The sequence below is a fragment of the Perognathus longimembris genome, chromosome 8, assembly GCF_023159225.1.
Source record: "Perognathus longimembris pacificus isolate PPM17 chromosome 8, ASM2315922v1, whole genome shotgun sequence".
Taxonomy (NCBI): domain Eukaryota; kingdom Metazoa; phylum Chordata; class Mammalia; order Rodentia; family Heteromyidae; genus Perognathus; species Perognathus longimembris.
Genome location: NC_063168.1, coordinates 61,998,095 through 62,018,294, shown reverse-complemented (window position 1 = coordinate 62,018,294; position 20,200 = coordinate 61,998,095). Strand labels below are relative to the sequence as shown.

General features: G+C 48.2%; 1 protein-coding gene across 2 annotated transcripts in view; it reads right to left on the bottom strand.

The window, feature by feature from the left end:
- Positions 1–4,279: 4,279 nt before the first annotated feature.
- The window catches only part of Kif3c (kinesin family member 3C), a 35,094-nt gene continuing 19,173 nt past the window's right edge, over positions 4,280–20,200 (bottom strand). Inside the window, exons 2-9 of one of the 2 annotated variants that reach the window (XR_007211944.1) lie at positions 15,352–15,453; positions 13,353–13,475; positions 11,780–11,898; positions 11,283–11,399; positions 6,161–6,269; positions 5,747–5,919; positions 5,390–5,563; positions 4,280–4,832 (exon numbers count right to left, since the gene is read on the bottom strand). Coding sequence is in view for 1 of the 2 variants with exons in the window: in XM_048353289.1 (XP_048209246.1) it covers positions 5,470–5,563; positions 5,747–5,919; positions 6,161–6,269; positions 11,283–11,399; positions 11,780–11,898; positions 13,353–13,475; positions 15,352–15,453 (837 nt within the window). In the remaining variant the exon portion in view is untranslated. Of the gene's footprint in view, positions 5,564–5,746; positions 5,920–6,160; positions 6,270–11,282; positions 11,400–11,779; positions 11,899–13,352; positions 13,476–15,351; positions 15,454–20,200 lie in introns of both variants that reach the window. The other variant, XM_048353289.1, reaches the window with a different exon arrangement.

The following is a 20,200-nucleotide window of genomic DNA, read 5'->3' as shown; positions in this document are numbered from 1 at the left end:
TCATGGACTTTGTGCCCAGGCTGGCTTTGAACCACAATCCTCAGACCTCAGCCTCCTGAGTAGGATTACAGACATGAGCCACCAGCACCTGGCTCATGACTGTATCTTTTTTTTGCCAGTCCTGGGCTTTGAACTCAAGGCCTGAGCACTGTCCCTGGCTTCTTTTTGCTCAAGGCTAGCACTCTGCCACTTGAGCCACAGCGCCACTTCTGGCCATTTTCTGTATATGTGGTGCTGGGGAATCAAACCCAGGGCTTCATGTATACTAGGCAAGCACTCTTGCCTCTAGGCCATATTCCCAGCCCATGACTGTATCTTTACCTATGCCTATCCCCCTATCTTTATCTATGTAACTAAAGAGAGAGGAACTAATAGATGTATCTGTGTCTGTACCTATCTACATAACCAAATACAAAATTAGACAAAATGTAAAACTGAAGTTGAGTTTTAAGTGTAAGCTCATTAAACAAATAAACTGGGGCCTAGGAATAAATTAGGGCCTGGGGATGAAGCTCAGGCCTTGGGTACAATCCTCAGCACTAAAATAATAATAATTTTAAAAGTAATTACAATTAAAAGGCAGGGGCTGGTGGTTCATACTTGTAATCCTAGCTACTCAGGAGGCTGAGATCTGAGGATTGAGGTTCAAAGCCAACCTAGGCAGGAAAGTCCATGAGACTCTTTTCTTCATTTAACCAGCAAAATGTGGTTCGGTGGTAGAATGCCAGCCTTGAGTAAAAATGATAAAGGACAGTGCCCTGGCTCTGAGTTCAAGCCCCAATACTAACACACACAAATAAAAATGTAAATAAATAAAAACAAAAATACTAAAACCAAAATTACTTTTTTTTTTTTTTTTTTTTGCCAGTCCTGGGGTTTAAACTCAGGGCCTAGGCACTCGCTCAGAGCTTTGTTTTGCTCAAGGCTAGCACTCTACCACTCAATCACAATGCCATTTCCGGCTTTTTCTGTTTATGTGGTACTGAGGAACCAAACCCAGGGCTTTGTGCATGGTAGGCAAGCACTCTACAGCTAAGACACATTGCCAGCCCTGGCCTGTAAACTTGACCTTCCTCCTCAGCCTCCTAAGGGTTGGGGATTGGAGTTGTGGACCACCATAACAATTAGCAGAAACAATCTGGTTAACTTTTCAATTTCTCTAGAGTATCTATTCTGCAGGGAGCAAAGCCTTTTAGGATTTTTTTTTTTTTTTTTTTTGGCCAGTCCTGGGGCTTGGACTCAGGGCCTGAGCACTGTCCCTGGCTTCTTCCCGCTCAAGGCTAGCACTCTGCCACTTGAGCCACAGCGCCGCTTCTGGCCGTTTTCTGTATATGTGGTGCTGGGGAATCGAACCTAGGGCCTCGTGTATCCAAGGCAGGCACTCTTGCCACTAGGCTATATCCCCAGCCCGGATTTTTTTTTTGTCTCATGCTGCAAGGTTAACTAGCAAGGCCTTGAGCAAGGTAAAGAGCCCAGAAACTAGCCTTGCATTTGAATTCAGCACCTATCACATGCCAGGCATGCCTGTTTGCCTCTCAAACATTACTGCTCCAATCCCTCTTGGCAGAGGGGAGTATGACATTGAAGCTAATCCCATACCACCCACCTAGATGATCCTGAAATCTGCTAAGAGCTCAGAATGAACTGGTTGGGGAGTGCCAGCTTAGGATGTGAACAGCTGCTGCCACACCCTTAGCACAGACTTCCCCTGGAGCTTGGGATCTGTCCCATCATCCTACTGGGCAGGCAGATAAGGCAGATATTCTTTCCTTTCATTCCTTCTCTCTCTCTCTGTGGTGTGTGTGTGTGTGTGTGTGTGTGTGTGTGTGTGTATGTGTGTGTGTACTGGGGTTTGAACTCAGGACCCAATGCCTGTTAGGCAGATGCTGTCCTGCCGAGTCACACCTCTGGCATTTTTGCACTGGTGATTTTCAGTAGGTTTTCACTTTTCGCCCAGGCCAGTACCTGGACTGTGATTCTCCTATTTTATACTTCTGCCAGTGCTTAGATGACAGGTGTGTATCACTATGTCCAGTTATTTTTTTAGATGGGGGTCTTTTTACCTTTGGCTAGTCTCCAACCGTAATTCTTCAACATCCTGAGTAGCTAGGATTACAAGCATGACCGCCATACTAGGGTGGATCCAAACACTCTTGAACCCCTACTAAAAAATCCAGGAGAAAAAAGGTGGGAAAATGGAATAAGGGTAAGCTGGGAGCTGGTAGTTCACACCTATAATCCTAGCTACTCAGGAGGTTGAGATCTGAGGATCACAGTTCAAAGCCAGCTTGGGCAGGAAAGTCTGTGAGACTCTTATCTCCAATTAACCACCAGAAAACTGGAAGTGGTGCTGTGTCTCAAAGTGGTAGAGCAAAAGAAGCTTAGGCTCTGAATTGAAGACTGAAAGAGAGAGAGAGAGAGAGAGAGAGAGAGAGAGAGAAAAAAAAGAAAGAAGGAAGGAAGGAAGAAAGAAAGGAAGGCAGAAAGAGAGAAAAGAAAAGAAAGAGGGAGGGAGTACAAGTAGGCAGAGACCAAGGAAGAGGCAGGCAAGCAACTCTGCAACGATACTCATTCCTTTATTGTTGACTGTGTTAATCTGAACAGGGCTGAGGCCTGAAGGTTACAGGTAGCACTGAGCTCAACTGAGAGGCCTCCATCCTAAGCCAAGGGGACAGAGGGTAATGTTTTATATATATATATATTTATATATTACATATGTCCCATACAATCATATGTATAGAGTGACAAGAATGGGCCACTGCATTAACTGCTGTCCCACATAAAGACCATAGCAACTGACAGGGAAATTTGGTCCTAATCAAGGCCCTTACTTTGTCAATCAAATGTCTGATACATCAAAAGGAAAAGGAGGGAGGCAGAGATTGAGATCTAGCTACTCCCAGTGGCCCTGTTCCCAGATTATCTTACGTTGAGTGCAGTGTTCCCTAGACAGGTAAACGCACACACAAATGCACACGCACACACACATACACAAAACTGCAGGCAGGAGCTCCTCTTGTGACCATACCTCGGGCCCAGCCTTCAGACTGGGGGTGTTGATGTGGATTAGATTGTGCTCTAAGACTGTGAGGGACAGGTGAGCAGACGATGCAGAGTGGATGTGTCCAAGTGATAAATGGGGTGACACGTGCTGCTTTATCCACAGAAAGAATGAGGTCAGTGGGAGAGGCTGCTCAATGGAGGTCCCTCAATGCCCACGCCACCTGGAGGATTTCTACAGACAACTCCTGTTCCAGCTACAGCCAAAACTCTGATCTGGATCCTGAGTGTTAAAATCATCTCTTGGGCTAGGCTGAGAATTGTGATTTCCTTGAAGGACAGGAACGAGTGGCTCAACCATCTTGTCCAGCCATTACCACGGAAAAGACAGCAATTGCATGACATCAGCCCACCTTCAGAGAAGAATTCCAATGTTCCAACAGGAGCTTTATCTTTTGCAGGGAAGAAAACAGTCCCACTGTTACCTGGGACACACCAAACTTCAGGTAGAGCCTTCAGTCCCAAGCTTTACCCTAACAACAGGCAACTCCAACTGTTAGTGCATTTCAAGTGCTAACTTATTGTTGCTCACATGACCTATGCCTTCACCCCTCTGCTAAAATACATTTCAAAAGTCAATAGAGTTGATGTTATGATCTTTGAATTCCTGATCATTCTCCAACCAATTTATATTAGTATACTAGTAAATGTTTACTGTTATTAAATGTTTACTTTTACATGAAATCGATAAACATCTTTTGAGTAGATTCAGGCCTGAAAAAAGACAGGCATAGAATCAGATATGTATTTCTTAGGAGAATATCAGGAACATATTGGGTAGTACCCTAGTATGGGCTGTGGAGTAGAATTTAAATTCTAACTTAAATTTAGCTTCAAGTATAAGGTAACTATAAGCAACATCGTGGGATTGCATGTGTTCAGGGACATTTTAAAAATAAAGTGTGGCTGGGCCACTGGTAGCCATACCTATCATCTTAGCTACTAAGGAGACTGAGTTCTGAGGATTGTGGTGCCAACCTAGCCTGGTCAAGAAGGTTCATGAGACTCTTATCTCCAATTAAGCACCAAAAAAAGCCAGAAGTGGAGCTGCTGTTCAAGAGGTAAAGTGCTACCCTTGAGCAAAACAAGTTAAGGGACAGAGCCCAGGTCCTGAATTCAAGTTCTAGGACCAGCACACACACAAAAAATAAATAATAAATAAATAATAAAGTGTGAAAACATCTTGCATATAAAAAAGTCAATGAAAATTACTTAAAAAAAAAGAAATTTACTGATTACTTGCGATATCTGAGACACTCTGGGCTGTCAAAGGAAGGTGAAGAAGGACCAATTTTCATGAGAAGATCGATCAGTTTTCAACAAAACAGTGTCTCCCAAACAGAAACAGGGGTAACTGGCAAAGCCAGCACAGACTGTGCCTGCATCTGTTTCCTGTACTAAATGAAGGAGGAAAAAAGCAACAGATTTTTACATCTTCATTTAGCCAGGGACAGAATGACACTGATCCTTCCCACGAGGAAAGATCTGACATCTGCAGAGAAACATGATCAAAGCAGGCAGAAGCCACATCTGAAAACTGGGAAGCTGGTTTGATGACTTGTTGACCAAAGGAACTCTTCAGAGGGGATAGAGGCAAGGGCCCCAGAGGCAGGACTTCCGTTGATAACAGTCTCCTGATGGTCTCAATATGGTTCCATTTCCTACAGGTCCAGAAGTGGCACTCAAGTCACTGATGGGTTCACAATTCCCAACCAAGGGTTGGGTCAGTGGATGGGAAGCAGAGTTTGGGAAGCCATGAGTTCTTGCCAAAGCTGAAAAGTATGGGCAGAGCGTTGGTGAGGCCATTGAAGTTCTTTGAGAATGAGAGGCTGGAAGAGGTTGTCTGAGGTCCACAAAGTGGAGATTGAGGCTCTGTCTACCCAGAGCACAGCCCCCGCCTCCCCATCTCAGGATGCCTCTTGTCCTCAATGGACATCCAGCAGTTTTCTAGTCCCAGAAAGTGTGTGGTGGCTGTGCGGGGACCGTGGCATGCGATGGGTAGAAAAAGCACTGTCTTCTCTGGCACTGGCCACCTCCCCTTCCAGGGGCAGCTGACACGAGGAGGAGCTTGGGGTCTGACTGGGGGTCTCCAGTCAAGAGAAAAGGGGGATACACAGTGACCATGGCAGGCCCAAACAAATCAAGCAAGGGCATCTCCCCACACTCACCGAGCTCCGTGAATAAATAACATGAATTAAATAAAGGAGGCACAGAAGAGAGGGCAGAGGCATCATCTGCCCAATTCTTGCCCCTTCACACACACACACACACACACACACACACACACACACACACACACCTGTACACGTGTGCGCACACATACACGCACCAAGCGGCGGATGAGATGAGCCAGGGTTGGCTGCCATCTTAGGAGTCTGTCAGATGGGCAGCCTGACTGAAATATGTCCGTCACTCGTGGTCCACCACAGTCGTGGGGCGCAGAGGAGCGGAGGCCAGTGAGGCATGTGCGGTGGAGGTTGGAGGCCGCTGAGAACTCTGGCACCTGCAGGGGTGGAGATGAGACAGGGAAAGGGGAGGTTAGCCACCTGAGGGAGACAGAAAGGCAAAGAGCTCTCCCTTTCTCTCCCCACTGCTTTTAGGGAACAGTCAACACCCTCTACAGCCTCAACCTATGGACTTCCCCTGCCCCGTGCCCAGTGCTCATTGGGACTATGGTAGAACTGACCAGGACCTGGACTTTCGGACTTTAGATGTGGAAGGTCTTTCCAGAAAGCTGTCCAACCGCATGAGCCTCTCCAAGTGTAGGGTACGAGGGTCTTGTTCTTGATCATGAGAGAATTCCAGCTCAAAGACAGCTGGAGGGGACACATCCAACTCCAAAAACATTATATTTTCAGCCTGTAGTGAAATCACACGTCAGATATCAACAGCCAATCTCAATGACCTCAATAATCATACCTTCCAGCACTCAATCAATCAGTGCTCTGGCTGGCTTCAAACTGTGATCGTCAGATCTGGGCATCCTGAGTAGCTAGATTACAGGCGCAAGTCACTAGTGCCAAAGCCACTCAATAAATTCTGGTGTCACGAGAGAAACCTCCCCTTTGGTTTCTCTCCCTTCCCAGTTCCTGCTGCTTACCCTATATCTGGGGTGGGAGCCCATTGCCATGGCAACCCGAGCATACTGGCTGATAGGCCTCTTGTAGCCCACTGCAGATGTTGGCCGCTTCTTCATTTGGCTGTTATTGCTGTAGGGAGGAGAACATACTAGAATGAATTTCCTTCAAACAGAAAGGCAAATGATATCACGAGGAATTAAGTATCGTTCAGGTAGCCAGTAGGCCATGTGGACTGCAGCTCCTAAAATACTTTTTTGTTTTCTTTTGTGCCAGCCCTGGGGCTTGGACTCGGCTTGAGCACTGTCACTGAACTTTCTGTGCTCAAGGATGCTCAAGGCTAGAGCTCTATCATTTGAGCCATAGCTCTGCCTCTAGTTTTTTGGTGGTTAATTGGAGATAAGAATCTCTTAGCTAGTGGTAGAGTGATTGCCTCGCATACATGAAGCCCTGGGTTCAATTCCTCAGCACCACATATATAGAAAAAGCCAGAAGTGGTGCTGTGGCTCAAGTGGTAGAGTGCTAGCCGTGAGCAGAAAGAAGCCAGGGACAGTGCTTAGGCCCTGAGTTCAAGCCGTAGGACTGGCAAAGAAAAAAAAGAATCTCTTGGAGGGCTGGGAATGTGGCTTAGCAGTATTTGCCTTTTATGAAGCCCTGGGTTCAATTCCTCAGTACCACATAAGCAGAGAGTGTTAGCCTTGAGCAAAAAGAAGCCAGGGACCAAAAAAAAAAAAAAGAGAAGAATCTCATGGAGTTGCCTGCTCCAACAGGCTTCAAACATTAATTCTCAGATCTCAGCAGCCTCAGTAGCTAGGATTTCAGGTGTGAACTAGGTGTGCCTAGCTCAGAATTAAATCTTTCTCTCAAGTTGAGTGTGGGTATTGTTGCTGTTTGGGGGGGGGGGGGAGAAAGAAAATAAAGCCAGTGGCTCATACTTGTAATCAGGAGTCTGAGATTTGAGGATGCTGGTTTTAAACCATCCTGGTCAGGAAAGTCTGCAAAACTCTTAGCTCCAATTAACCAGAAAAAAAAAGCTGAAAGGTAGAACTGCACAAGTGATAGAGTGCTAGCCTTGAGTGAAAAGCTCAGGAACAGAGCCCGGGACCTGCCCCAGGAGCAGCGTGAGGGAGGGAGGGAGGGAGGGAGGGAGGGAGGAAGGGAGGAAGGAAGGAGCGAGCTTTTCTATCTCTGAGTCTAACATGAAATGAGAGGTGCACTTAGCATATTGTACTGTAAGGACTCAACATATGACAGCTGTCATCATTAGTAATTCTCAATTTCATTTGCTACTCAAATAGATACAAAATATGGAACTAGTAATGAAATATTCAAAAGATGATGCTGAAAGGCAGAAGCAGAGAAGGAAATTCTTATTCCAGATAGGACATTGTGTCTTTACACAAAAGTGTGCAGAAGCCCCAAGCAATGCGCAATGCTGTATATTAAAGAATGATAGAGACTTCGCTCAGGGGTCCCAGCTGACCCTTATCATGGATAAAAATTAGGACTAATATGGCTCTGGAGCCCCATTTTGCTTTGCTACTATGAGATATAAAACAGTCATATTCGTAAAACAGTTATTGCTAAAACAAAATGCAAAAATGTTTCTCAAGGCAATTGTTTTTTATGCCAATCCTGGGGCCTGCATTCAGGGCCTGGGCTCTGTCTCTGACTTCTTTTTGCTCAGTTCTAGCACGTTACCACTTGAGCCACTGCTCCACCTCTGGCTTTTTTGGTGGTTAATTGGAGATAAGAAGTCTCAAGGACCTTCCTGCCAAGGCTGGCTTCAAACAGTGTTCCTTGGATCTCAGCCTCCTGAGTGGCTAGGATTACACGTGAGTCACCAGCATCCAGCTTCAAGGAAATTTTTTATACCAAATTGTGGTTGTAAAAAAACACCTTACCTGAGATTACTCTGCAATCAGCTGTGGCTATATAGAGTTAAGAGAGAAAAAGAAGATGGATAGACTTCCAAAATAAGCTGATCTGGGCATGTCAGGAGTTGCCTGACAACTTTTTGTTTTCAAGAGCGACACAGGTGGAGTAGATGCTTGTGGCTTAGGAAGGTGGAGGTAAATGTGTTTCCCACAAAAGCTTTCCAGGGGCTGGGGATATGGCCTAGTGGCAAGAGAGCTTGCCTCATATACGTGAGGCCCTGGGTTCGATTCCCCAGCACCACATATACAGAAAATGGCCAGAAGTGGCGCTGTGGCTCAAGTGGCAGAGTGCTAGTCTTGAGCGGGAAGAAGCCAGGGACAGTGCTCAGGCCCTGAGTCCAAGGCCCAGGACTGGCAAAAAAAAAAAAAAAAAAAAAAAGCTTTCCAAAGGTACAGCATGACTTTGGGTAATATCTTTCAAACTAAGTCTTTCCTCTTACTATGAACAGCCTTCAGTGTTCTCATCTCAGAATACCCAGGCCACAGTGATACAAAATATCCCACACTTGTATTAACTAGATGGGACAACATCCTCATACATATGCTTTGGGAGAAAACTCTATTATGTTTGTTATTTAGCCCAGGTTTAGTTATATTGCAAATGCTAGAAGCTAATGCTAAAAAGGAAGGGGGTGAACTTCTTTCTACAAGCCTTAGACCCCAGGGTACCTTGTTAGGAGGAAATATATCTACATGTTCAAGACTTTCCTGCCCAGCTGGATGCTGGTGGCTAATGCCTGTAACCCTAAAGGCTGAGGATCACAGTTCAAAGCCAGCCTGAGCAAGAAGGTCTGTAAGACTCACTTCCAATTAACCATCAAAAAAAAAACCTGGGGCTGGGGATATGGCCTAGTGGCAGGAGTGCTTGCCTCCTACACATGAAGCTCTCGGTTCGATTCCCCAGCACCACATATATGGAAAACGGCCAGAAGGGGCGCTGTGGCTCAGGTGGCAGAGTGCTAGCCTTGAGCGGGAAGAAGCCGGGGATGGTGCTCAGGCCCTGAGTCCAAGGCCCAGGACTGGCCAAAAAACAAAACAAAAAAACAACAACAACAAAAAAAACCCCTGGGGGCTGGGAATATGGCCTAGTGGCAAGAGTGTTTACCTCGTATACATGAGGCCCTAGATTCACATTCCTTAGCACCACATATATAGAAAACGGCCAGAAGTGGCCCTGTGGCTCAAGTGGCAGAGTGCTAGCCTAGAGCAAAAAGAAGCCAGGGATAGTGTTCAGGCCATGAGTCCAAGGCCCAGGACTGGCCAAACAAACAAACAAATCCTGGAAGCAAGAAGTTTTCTGGGAATGACCAAAGTAATCAGGTTTTCCAATGGCAAAGAAAACTCTGTTCTTTTTATATGTGACAGGGGTTGGGCCTGGGAATGTGGCTTAGTGGTACAGTGCTTGCCTAGCATGCATGAAACCCTGGGTTCAATTCCTTAGTGCCATATAAATAGAAAAAGCCAGAAATGGCGCTGTGGTAGAGTGCTAGCCTTGAGCGAAAAGAAGCTCAGGGACAGTGTTCAAGCCCCAGAACAAAAAAAAAAAAAAAAAGGAAAAGAAAGAAAGAAAAGCAAATTCTCTAGAGGCTAGGAGAAAACTGGGGTGTGAGACTACATATTACAGAATATGTCTAATAAAATGAGAAGGGTGGATTGTAAGACCAAAGTGGCTCTACTGAGGGACGCTGGTCCTGAATTTTCCACATGGGTAGAGACTGGACTGGCCATACAGAAAGCAGACAGATGAGCAGGCATCTGACGGTCCTGGGTAGACATCTTGTTAGCTTCCCATCCCAGCTCTGGAGAATATTACTGTCCTACCTTGGCAATAATACTCTTTATTTTTGGCAGGGCCTAAGCATTATCCCTAAGCTCCTTTTTGTTCAAGTCTACTGTTCTATCACTTGAACCACAGAGTCACTTTTGGCTTTATTGCTGTTGTTTATGTGGCACTGAGGATGGAACCAAGGGCTTCATGCGTGCTAGGCAAACACTCTACCACTACCAGATTCCCAGTCCTTGGTAATATTATATAGCCAGTCGTAGGGCTTGAACTCAGGGCCTGGGCACTGTCTTTGAGCTCTTTTTTTGGGGGGGGGGCAGTCCAGGACCTTGAACTCAGGGCCTGAGCACTGTCCCTTTCTTTTTGCTCAAGGCTAGCACTCTGCCACTTGAGCCACAGCGCCACTTCTGGCCATTTTCTATATATGTGGTGCTGAGGAATAGAACCCAGGGCTTCATGCGTACGAGGCAAGCACTCTTGCCACTAGGCCATATTCCCAGCCCCTGTCTTTGAGCTCTTTTTGCTTAAGGCTAGCACTCTACCACTTGAGCCACAGCGCCACTTCCGGCTTTTTCTATGTATGTGGTATGGAAGAACCAAACCCAGAGCTTTGTGCATGCTAGGCAAACACTCTACCACTAGACCAAACTCCTGGCCCCTTGACAGTAATATTCTTATGATAAGAGTACAAAGAATCTCTAGGGCAAGGGCTGCCCCTTCACTGCTATATACAGTCTGGCTGTAAAGGGCCAGTGGTCAGCTGGGTGAGGCAGTCAACACTGTTCACTTTGAATATACAGCTTCATTCCTCACTGCTACCAGCAGAGGGCACTACAAACTCAGCCAATGAACAGCTACACCTAAGGGCTAGGAGCAGGAAACAGGTGGAAATGCTGAATCACCCAGCCGACTGAGGCTATGGACATTAGATCTAGACTCTGTGTTGTCATGATCTGATTGCTTCTCAGTATTTCTCTCCGGACTGTGAGCTCAGACTGTGTCTTATTTATCTTCTGTCTACATTCTCAAACACAGTAGCTGACACAGCAGTGCTGGGCAAATATTAATTATGGTTCCTATTTCTGGCACCTGACAAATGAGAATTCACCAGAAGTGGCCAGCTGTTAGCATCACTGGGATTGCCAAAAAGACACAGCTGCTCCTCCAAGCACACATACCCCTCATCTTACGCTTTTTGTATCTCAGGCAGTGATACCCCTTACCCCAGCCCCAACATCCTTCCTTCATGGAAACTTTACAAGTTAGGTCCCGAGAGAGCCATTCTTCATTCTACATCTCCCCAATCTGTTCCCCAAGCTCAAAACACCCCTGCCCCCAAAACCAGGGCTTCAGGTTCCTCACTAAATACAACCTGGAGGGGGCTTGAAAGTCCCAGGGCTCAGACAACAGGCTAGAGTGACTCACATTCCAGCAGGCACCAGCGGCTGGAACTTCCACTGCTCTTCCTCACAGTCCAGGAAGAGCCGGTTCATGATCTTGTTCTTCTCCTCAGGGGGGATGAAGTTCTCGATGATTAGGTACCTGGGAGAGGAACAGGGTAGGAATGGGGAAGGGAGGAAGTGAATAGAGGTAACAGAGGAGGTGGAAAAACCCAAAATGGTAGAGGATGAAGATCCCGATAGCAATAATGGGACTTGAAAGCCACTGCTTCTAAGGCAACATTGTAGGCTGGGGGCATTTAAGGTTACTTGTGACCGGTACCCAGCATCCACTCTGGGGGTTCAGAGGATTCTCCAGCACTGGGCCTACCCCTCTCCCCTCAGACACATTGATTCCTACAATATATGGGCTTGTGAGCGAGCAGGCAGTCAGGACGCCACATGCAGGAAGGAGAAATGTCTGTTAGGGAGGCCCTGAGGACTGCAGGGCAGACCCAGAACCGGAAGAGGACCTGGCCCTACTTGAGCTTGAGTTCCCGGGTCTGTTCATTCTGTGCCTCCTCCAGGTCCTGCCGCACACGGATGTACTCGTCGTGTTGGTCCTGGATCTCCGCCTTCACCGCCTGCAGCTTGGCGTAGAGCTGGGAGAGGACAGGCGCAGCTCAGAGGCTGCTCAGTGTGGCAAGGCCCCAATTATCCCCAGCTTGGGCCCTGTGGGCTGCAGGCTCAAGGCCCAAAGGCTCTGCCCAGAACGATGGCCAACCCGCTGCCACCACCATCCTGAGCCAGTGTGGGCTGAGGCCTGCTGCTCGCTCTCAGCTGGCATTTGCAAAGGACCCGGGAGACCTTTTGGTCTTAGTACTTAGAGGCTTGAGCTCAGGGGCTTTTCTGCTCAAGGCTGGCCCTTTACCACTTGAGTCACACCTCCGGTTCAACCTGTTGCTGGAAAACTGGAAATAAGTCTCCCAGACTTGCCTGCCTAGGCTGGCTTCACACTGCGATCCTCAGATCTCAGCCTCCTAAGTAATGAGGATTGTTTAAGTGTGAGCCACTGTTGCCCAGCCCAGCGCCTAATCTTTATAGACAAGGAAACTGAGTCATAGACTAACTAAAAGTACCCACAACTAACCAAATTAGGACCCCAGTGTCATCTGGAGGCCCCAGGCTGGGGTTACAGATGGAACGAGTTGAGAAGTAGGTGACTTATCCCGCTGTTGCTTCCCCAGGAGCTCCCGGAAGTGGGGGCATGGAGGGCAGCCCCGACCTTCCCGCTCCCCTCCTAATTTAGGGAGCAGCGTCCACGGGAACTGCCACGGCAGCAGGGCCTAGGCCCGGCCAGCTCTGGGGCAGCCTCACTGCAAGCCGAAGGGTTCACTGGGTTCCTACCAGAATCCAAGCCGGAATGTGCTGCTTCCCGCCCTACACCCTCATCACATGGACTGGAGACACTGTATGGAGGGGCTGTGTTCCCTTCCTGGGTTTCCCCAGGCCGGAGTCTCCTTCTCAAGCCTCATCACGATCCCTGGCCCTTCTCCAGACCCAGTGACCCAAACTGTGAGTCATTTGTGACAGTCAAAGGAAGAGGTTCTAGAGGAGGAGGAGGAGGATGGCACCTCTGGAGACTGCAAGTGACTTCAGCCCACGAGACTCCACAGCCTAAGGGAAAGGAAAATCCCTTCCACGCTGCCAGGAGACCCAGGCCTTCCCACTGCTCAGCAACCCCTAGCCCAGGAAACAGAGCTCAGGGGGTGAGCAGTTTATGTAAAGTGGGGACGGATGGCTCCCGCCTGGAACCGTAGCTTAGGAGGCGGAGACTGGAGGATCACAGTTTGATGCTAGCTCTGGCAGGAAAGTCCTCTTGAGATTCTTATCTCCAGTGAACTACTCAAAAACTGGAAGTGGTGCTGTGGCTCCAAGTGGTAGAGCGCTAGCCTTGAGTGGAAAAAGCTCAGCGACAGTGCCCAGGCCCTGAGTTCAAACCCCACGACCACCAGCAACGAAAACAGTGGGGATGGGTCCTTGAAATGCACATCGTCTGGGCAGTTGCCGTCCTGGGGGGAGGCTCTCAGGGCCCCCGTGCAGCAGCGTCTCTCACCTTCTTGAGTTTCTTGGTTTTGACCTCCACCTCCTGCTGCAGGGACGTGTAGGTGCCCCGGAGCTCCATGGTCTCCTCGTCGCGGAGCATCATCTCCTGCTGCATTTCCCGCTCACGGCGTTTCTAGGCCAAGGCAGGACGAGGGGAGGTCAATGGAACAGAACATACTGGGAGAGAGCCAAGGGAACCCCGAGGATGGCTCACTCGGCAGGTCATGGCTCCCGCCTTCCCCGCGGCTGTGGGTGCCAGGAAGGAGAAGAGGACATACCCCAAGGCCCACATCCATTGCTCCCACCCCATCTGAAGTAATGCAGAGGATGTGGACCCCCTCGACTCAGCTCATACGGCCACGCCTTTGCCAGGCACTGCCTGTGTGGAGCCCCCCAGCCCTGACAGTTGGGATACTCCGGGGTATTATCCGTATATGCTGGTTTCCCAACTGCCTCTCTTTTCCCAAGATAGTGTCAAAAAGTTAACTGGAGCTGGGTGCCGGTGACTCGCACTGTAATCCTAGCTGCTGAGGAGGCTGAGATCTCATGAGGACTGTGGTTCAAAGCCAGCCTGAGCAGGAAAGTCTGTGAGACTCTTATCTTCAATGAACTACTCAGAAAAAGCCAGGAGTGGTCCTGTGGCTCAAGTGGCAGAGTGCTAGCCTTGAGCAAAAAGAAGCTCAGGGACAGTGCCCAGGCCCTGAGTTCGAGCCCCAGGACCAGCAAAGAAAAGTTAACTAGTAACCTAACAAATTGTCTTTTTGTTGATACAGTTGTTGGCTGTGGGCTTGAACTCTGGTCTTGAACTCTGGTCCCGGGCCCTGTCCCTGAGCTCTTCAGCTCAAGGCTAGCAATCTACCACTTGAGCCAGCGATGCTTCTAGTTTTTTGGTGGTTAACTGGAGGTAAGAGACTCACGGACTTTTCTGTCTAGGCTGGCTTTAAACTGTGATCCTCAGATCTCAGCCTCCTGAATAGCTAGGATGACAAGTATGAGCCACTGGCACCTGGCTTTTTTTTGGTTTTGTTTTTGTTGCCAGTCCTGGGGCATAGACTCAGGGCCTGAGCACTGTCCCTGGCTTCTTTTTGCTCAAGGCTAGCACTCTGCCACTTGAGCCACAGCGCCACTTCCAGCTTTTTTCTATATATGTGGTGCTGAGGAATAGAACCCAGGGCTTCATGTATATGAGACGAGCAGTTTACCACTAGGCCATATTCCCAGCCCCGCACCTGGCTTTATTTTTTTTTTGGGGGGGGGGGATGTTGTGGGGCTTGAACTCAAGACCAGGGCACCGTCCCTGAGCCTCTTTGTGTTCAAGGCTAGCACTCTACCACTTGAGCCACAGCTCCACTTTTGGTTTTCTGGTGGTTAACTGGAGATAAGAGTCTAATAGACTTTTCTGCCTAGGCTGTTTTTGAACTGTGATCCTCAGGTCTCAGCCTCCTGAGTAGCCAGGATGACAGGTGTGAGCCACTGGCAGAGGTTCAAACTTTCATTCTTTTTTTTTTTTTTTTTTTTGCCAGTCCTGGGACCTGGACTCAGCCTGAGCACTGTCCCTGGCTTCTTTTTGCTCAAGGATAACACTCTGCCACTTGAGCCACAGCGCCCCTTCTGGCCATTTTCTGTATATGTGGTGCTGGGGAATTGAACCCAGGGCCTCATGTATACGAAGCAAGCACTCTTGCCACTAGGCCATATCCTCAGCCCCCAAACTTTCATTCTTGATGTTAGTAAACAGTCATATGGATGCCCATCAGCTCAGATCCTTGTGGAGGCTGACTGCATGAACCGCCACCCCACATCGGCTAGCCGTGGCCCTGCCAGAGGGAGGATCCTGGGCTGAAGACCCATGGGACCCAGACTGGCATGTCTTAAGATTCTCAGCATGATAATGCCAAGGACCCTAAGTCCATGATGGCCTATAGTCATGGTCGTGTCCATCTCCTACACAGGACTTTGAGACCATGTGCTCCCTCCCCCCAAGGGGACCTGAAGCCTGGCAGCCCTACCTGCTCGGCAATCTCCTGCCTCTTCAGTTCCAGCATCTTCTGCTGCTCATTGGTGTGATCCATGATGTTCCTGCCGCCAATGAGCAGTTTGCTCTCCATAGCCTGGCAACACAGAGAGGTTCAGAATAAGGAGTCACAACAGCCCCACTTTAAGAAATTTTTGCCTCCTTAGCGGTGTGGTCCTTCTGGATTGATGTAAGGTGTTCCCAGATGGTGCCTGGGACTTGATAAGAATGACTTTTCCCCTCCAGCCGCTTGAGCCCCAAGCACAAGGCTCCCATTGTTGACACGGTCATTTGAAAAGCAAAGAGAGGGAGGTAGCCCCACTGGATGCTGCTGTCTCATGTCTGTGATCTTAGCGCCTCAAGATGCTGAGGTGTGACAATCACAGTTCAAAACCTTCCCAAGCTGGAAAGTCTGTGAGCTCCTATTTCCAATTAACAACCAAAAAAAACAAGAATTGGAGGGGGCAGGAATGCGGTTTAGCGGTAGAGTGCTTGCCTAGCATGCATGAAGCCCTAGGTTCGACTCCTCAGCACCACATAAACAGAAAAGTCTGTAAGTGGCACTGTGGCTCAAGTGGTAGAATGCTACCTTGAGCAAAAAGAAGCCAGGGACAGTGCTCAGGCCCTGAGTCGAAGCCCCAGGACCGGCAAAAAACAAAACAGATGTGGAACTGCAGTTCAAGTGGGAGAGAGCCAGTCTTGAGCAAAAAGGCTAAAGGACAGTGCCCAGGCCCTGAGTTCAAACCAGGCACAAGTACTGGCACAAAAGGGAGGGAGGGAGGGAGGGAGGGAGGGAGGGAAGGAGGGAGGGAGGGAGAGAGAGAGAGAGAGAGAGAGAGTGCGCGCACCAGGCCCCCCCCTTTGGGAATACAGAGCACCTGACTTCTTTGCTCTGGATACAGAGGCAAGATTGGTTCTCCAGCCTCTAAGGAGAGTAGGTGGCAATTTGATCCTGGCAACTAGGTCCCAGCTGGTGTGCAGGAAAGGGAGAGAAAAGTTAGGAACTACGCAGCCCAGCCCTTAAGCTAAACAGCTCCTGCATCAAGAGGAACAGCTCACCTCATGGGCAGCCGGAAAGGGTCTAACCTTTGACCTCTGTAGAACTCAGAAGAAAAACCCAAGAGAGAGATTCGGCAACAACCCAATGAGGCTTCAGAGGCAGCATGAGCTTTGCAGACAGTCTGGAAGACTCAGGCTCCACCCACCAGGCTGGAGGCCATTGGTATGTTACTCCCGCAGGTCTCACATCTGGAGTATGGGTACAGAGCCACCTTCAATCCATGGCTGGTGGACATGCAGAGTACTGTCTGTCAGGTGCTGAACTAAGTCCTCAACAGTCGCCATCTCCATCTCCCCTCCAAGAGAGGACTACCCATTTAACAAATGAAGAAAGCGAGACAAGCTAGCCTGGGGCCAGGCAGCTACCAAGTAACAAAGAAAAGAGATCTGAACCCTGCAGTCCAGTCAGTCTCTAAGAGCCTTGTGGTATAGAAAGTTCTGGGTGAGTGCTGGCCATAGCCTTCAGTGGGTGCTGCTGGAATTGGAAGCTGAAGTTAACTCATTTGCATCAATTATGACTCCATAAAATGCACTGTCTCTACGGTCAACAAGAGGGTGTGCCCCGGGCAGCCAGCTGCCCTCTGATTTCATCACAGGCCTCCTGGAAGGTTGACATCATCTTGAGCCACCGGAAGGAAGAAATTGCCTGTCACCCCGCTGACATTTCTTTCCCCACAGCGGAAGTGACTGACCTACTTGGCTTTCAAAGGAAACGGAGGCATCACCAGACAGGGAGAGTAATAGGCTAGGGGTTGGGATGTGTGAGAACACCAGTGCTAGTGGAGCAAAGCTGGGCCAGGGGGGTGGTATGAGCCTCACACCAGTCCCGTCCCCCCAACCCCCAGCCAGGGAAGCCCAGAAGAAAGGAAGGCCAACAAGAAGCTAATGGTGTCACCATCAACCCATCTGAATTCAGCCTGACTCCTTGTTCAAGGTTTGCCACTAGTAGAACTGAGAGGAAATACATCCTGAAGTTTAGCATGCGTGGCAACCTATCTACCTACCTAGCTCCCCTCCCCTGCATCCCACTCACCCCTCCATCTCAGCCACGCAAAACGCCATCAGATTTGCATCTTGGAGGTGACTACTACTCCCAGCTTTTCTGTCCTCACAGATACCTGCTGCTTTCATTGCAATTCTCACAGCTTGACTGGCCCACGACTATGGGCTCCCTATTGCCTCAGTTTCCCGTTATATCTATCCTCCACAAGCCTCCTAAGAATCCTCCAAAAGCACAAGTCTGAACAGACGATTCTCTGACTTCAAAGTTTTCAGTGGGCCTTCATTCCATGTGGGGAGAATCCAAGCTTAGAGCAGTTAGAGGCCCTAAGGGGTGTCCCAGCCCTGCCACCCCCAGTCTCCTGACTCCTCACCTATGTTCTGCACTCCAGCTTCAACCAAAAAAATCACAGCTCCCTCACAGACTCCTCCCCTCCACCTGGAAAACGGCTGCTTATCCTGCAAGATCCAGCATGAACATGTTAGAAAATTTCCTGATCCCCTCAAAGCTGCTCTTTTGGTCCTCTTTTGTACCTGGATACAATTTCCTAGCTCATACCTACCTTCTATCTTGCTAGAAGCTCCTTCAAGGCAGGATCATGTCTCATTCATACTCAGAGTTCGTTCCCTTGGGCTTGGCACAAAGCAAGTGCTCAGTGTTTGATGAACAGAACACTAGTCTTCGGGGGTGGCTGCAAAGGGCTTCCGGGTCCTTGCATTTGGGCTCTATCCTAACTTCTCTTCCTTCTATCTATTGAAAGTCCACTTTATCTATTGGTAACAGAAGCTTGAGGAGTTTTGATGCTTGGTCTGGTCTTCAAATTTGGATATATTTATTCACTTCAGCCCTGAGTCTTTGCATTTTTCTCAGCATTTTATGTGACAGGGCAGTCTTTACTCTGTCATTAATGAAGACACATTTCTCAATTTCAGCTAAATATTAGAATTGCCTGAGGAGCTTTTAAAACCACCCAGACCTTGGGGCTGGGAATGTAGCTCAGTGGTAGAGGGCTAGCCTAGCATGCATGAAGCCCTGAGTTCAATTCCTCAGCACCACATAAACAGAATAAGCAGGAAGTGGTGTGGTAACTCAAGTGGTAGAGCCTTGAGCAAAAAGAAGCCAGGGACAGTGCTCAGGCCCTGAGTTCAAGCCCCAGGACCAGAAAAAAAAAACCAAACCATCCAGATCGAGAGAATCTGAAACTGCATTGTTACCTAGATTCCCAGGTGACTTGTGTGTGTGTTCATACTTGGAAAGGACTGCTTGAAGAGACATAGGATTTTTATGTTGTTGGTCATAGGGTTTGAACTCAAGGCTCATTTGCTCAAGGTTAGTGCTCTACCACTTTGAGCTACAGTACCACTTCCAATTAACCAGTGGGGTTAGTGATAAGAGTCTCATGGACTTTTCTGCCTTGGCTGACTTTGAACCATGACCCTCAGATCTCAGCCTCCTGAGTAGCTAGGATTATAGGTGTGAGCCACCAGTGTCAGGCTGGGACATATGATTAATGCCACCATTTAAGCAACCATTCAAAGCTAGTCACATCATGAGCAATGACTTTGAGTACAAAACTCCAGACCCAGTCCTGCCTGGTTCTAAAGCCTGAATATTTCCTGTTACAGTTCATGTGCTCTAGGCATGTTAGGTAACAGGACCAGCTAAAGGACAATCAGGATGTTTCCAGCAAGACAAAATCATGTCTGACTCATCTCTGAGGATTCTTTCAAGCTGGCATAAAATAGGTTATCACTGCACACAGAGCAGCCAGGGGCCAGACTGTGGATGTTTAAAATGCTCCTGGCCTTTGTACAACAACTTAATCCAAGATGATACAAATAGAATTTGTTTTGTTTTGTTTTGGGCCAGTCCTGAGGGCTTGGGACTCAGGGCCTGAGCACTGTCCCTGGCTTCTTTTTGCTCAAGGCTAGTACTCTACCTCTTGAACCACAGCACTACTTCTGGCATTTTCTGTTTATGTGGTGCTGAGGAATTGAACCCAGGCCTTGATGCATGCTAGGCAAGCACTCTACTGCTAAGCCACATTCCCAGCCCTATTTGCTTTTAAAATGCTCCTGGCAAAGCTGTACTGAAGAGTTTATTCAAAGTTATTTTTGGGGTGAGGAGGAGTGAAGATGGAGAAAGAGGAAATGGTTTCCACTGAAAGCGGAAGTAGATTAGGAAAAAGAAAGAAAAATAGGCATTTCCCTAAATGGAAAAATGCTTGAGTGTTGGGTGACAGGACTGATCTATATTAGAAATTGCTCTAGAAAGAGTGTGCAGATTGAACATCCAACTTCACGGATGTTCTCCCAATCCTTCTAGATGGTAAAGAACAAGAAAAAAAATTTCAGGTCATATGAGCTGACAAGAAAAAAAAAAAAAAAGCAGGTGGGCTTCTATTACAGTTTTCCATTTGGGAGAAATTGATCCTAACTCATGAAATGATAGCCTTGGGCAGTCAGGAGCCAGAAAGAAAGGGGAAAGTGGAGAGGAGAGTGATTCTCCAGTATCCCAGAAGATACTAGCTTAATCTGCTGCCACAGCTAAAAAAACACAATAGCAGCTGGCCAGGAACCACTGTGAAGGCTTTTTGGAAGCAAAACAAAACCCATTATACCCTTGTACAGAATCATGATGCAGCTGAATCGGGAATAACCATGTATTTCATTCCCTATGGCCTCTCCAGAGATTCAAAGGAGAGATGAGATGCAGAAAAGGGCAATGAAGGTCCTCCCAGGGATAAGAGACTGAAAAACAGGAATCTTTAGTCTGAAAAGTCAAA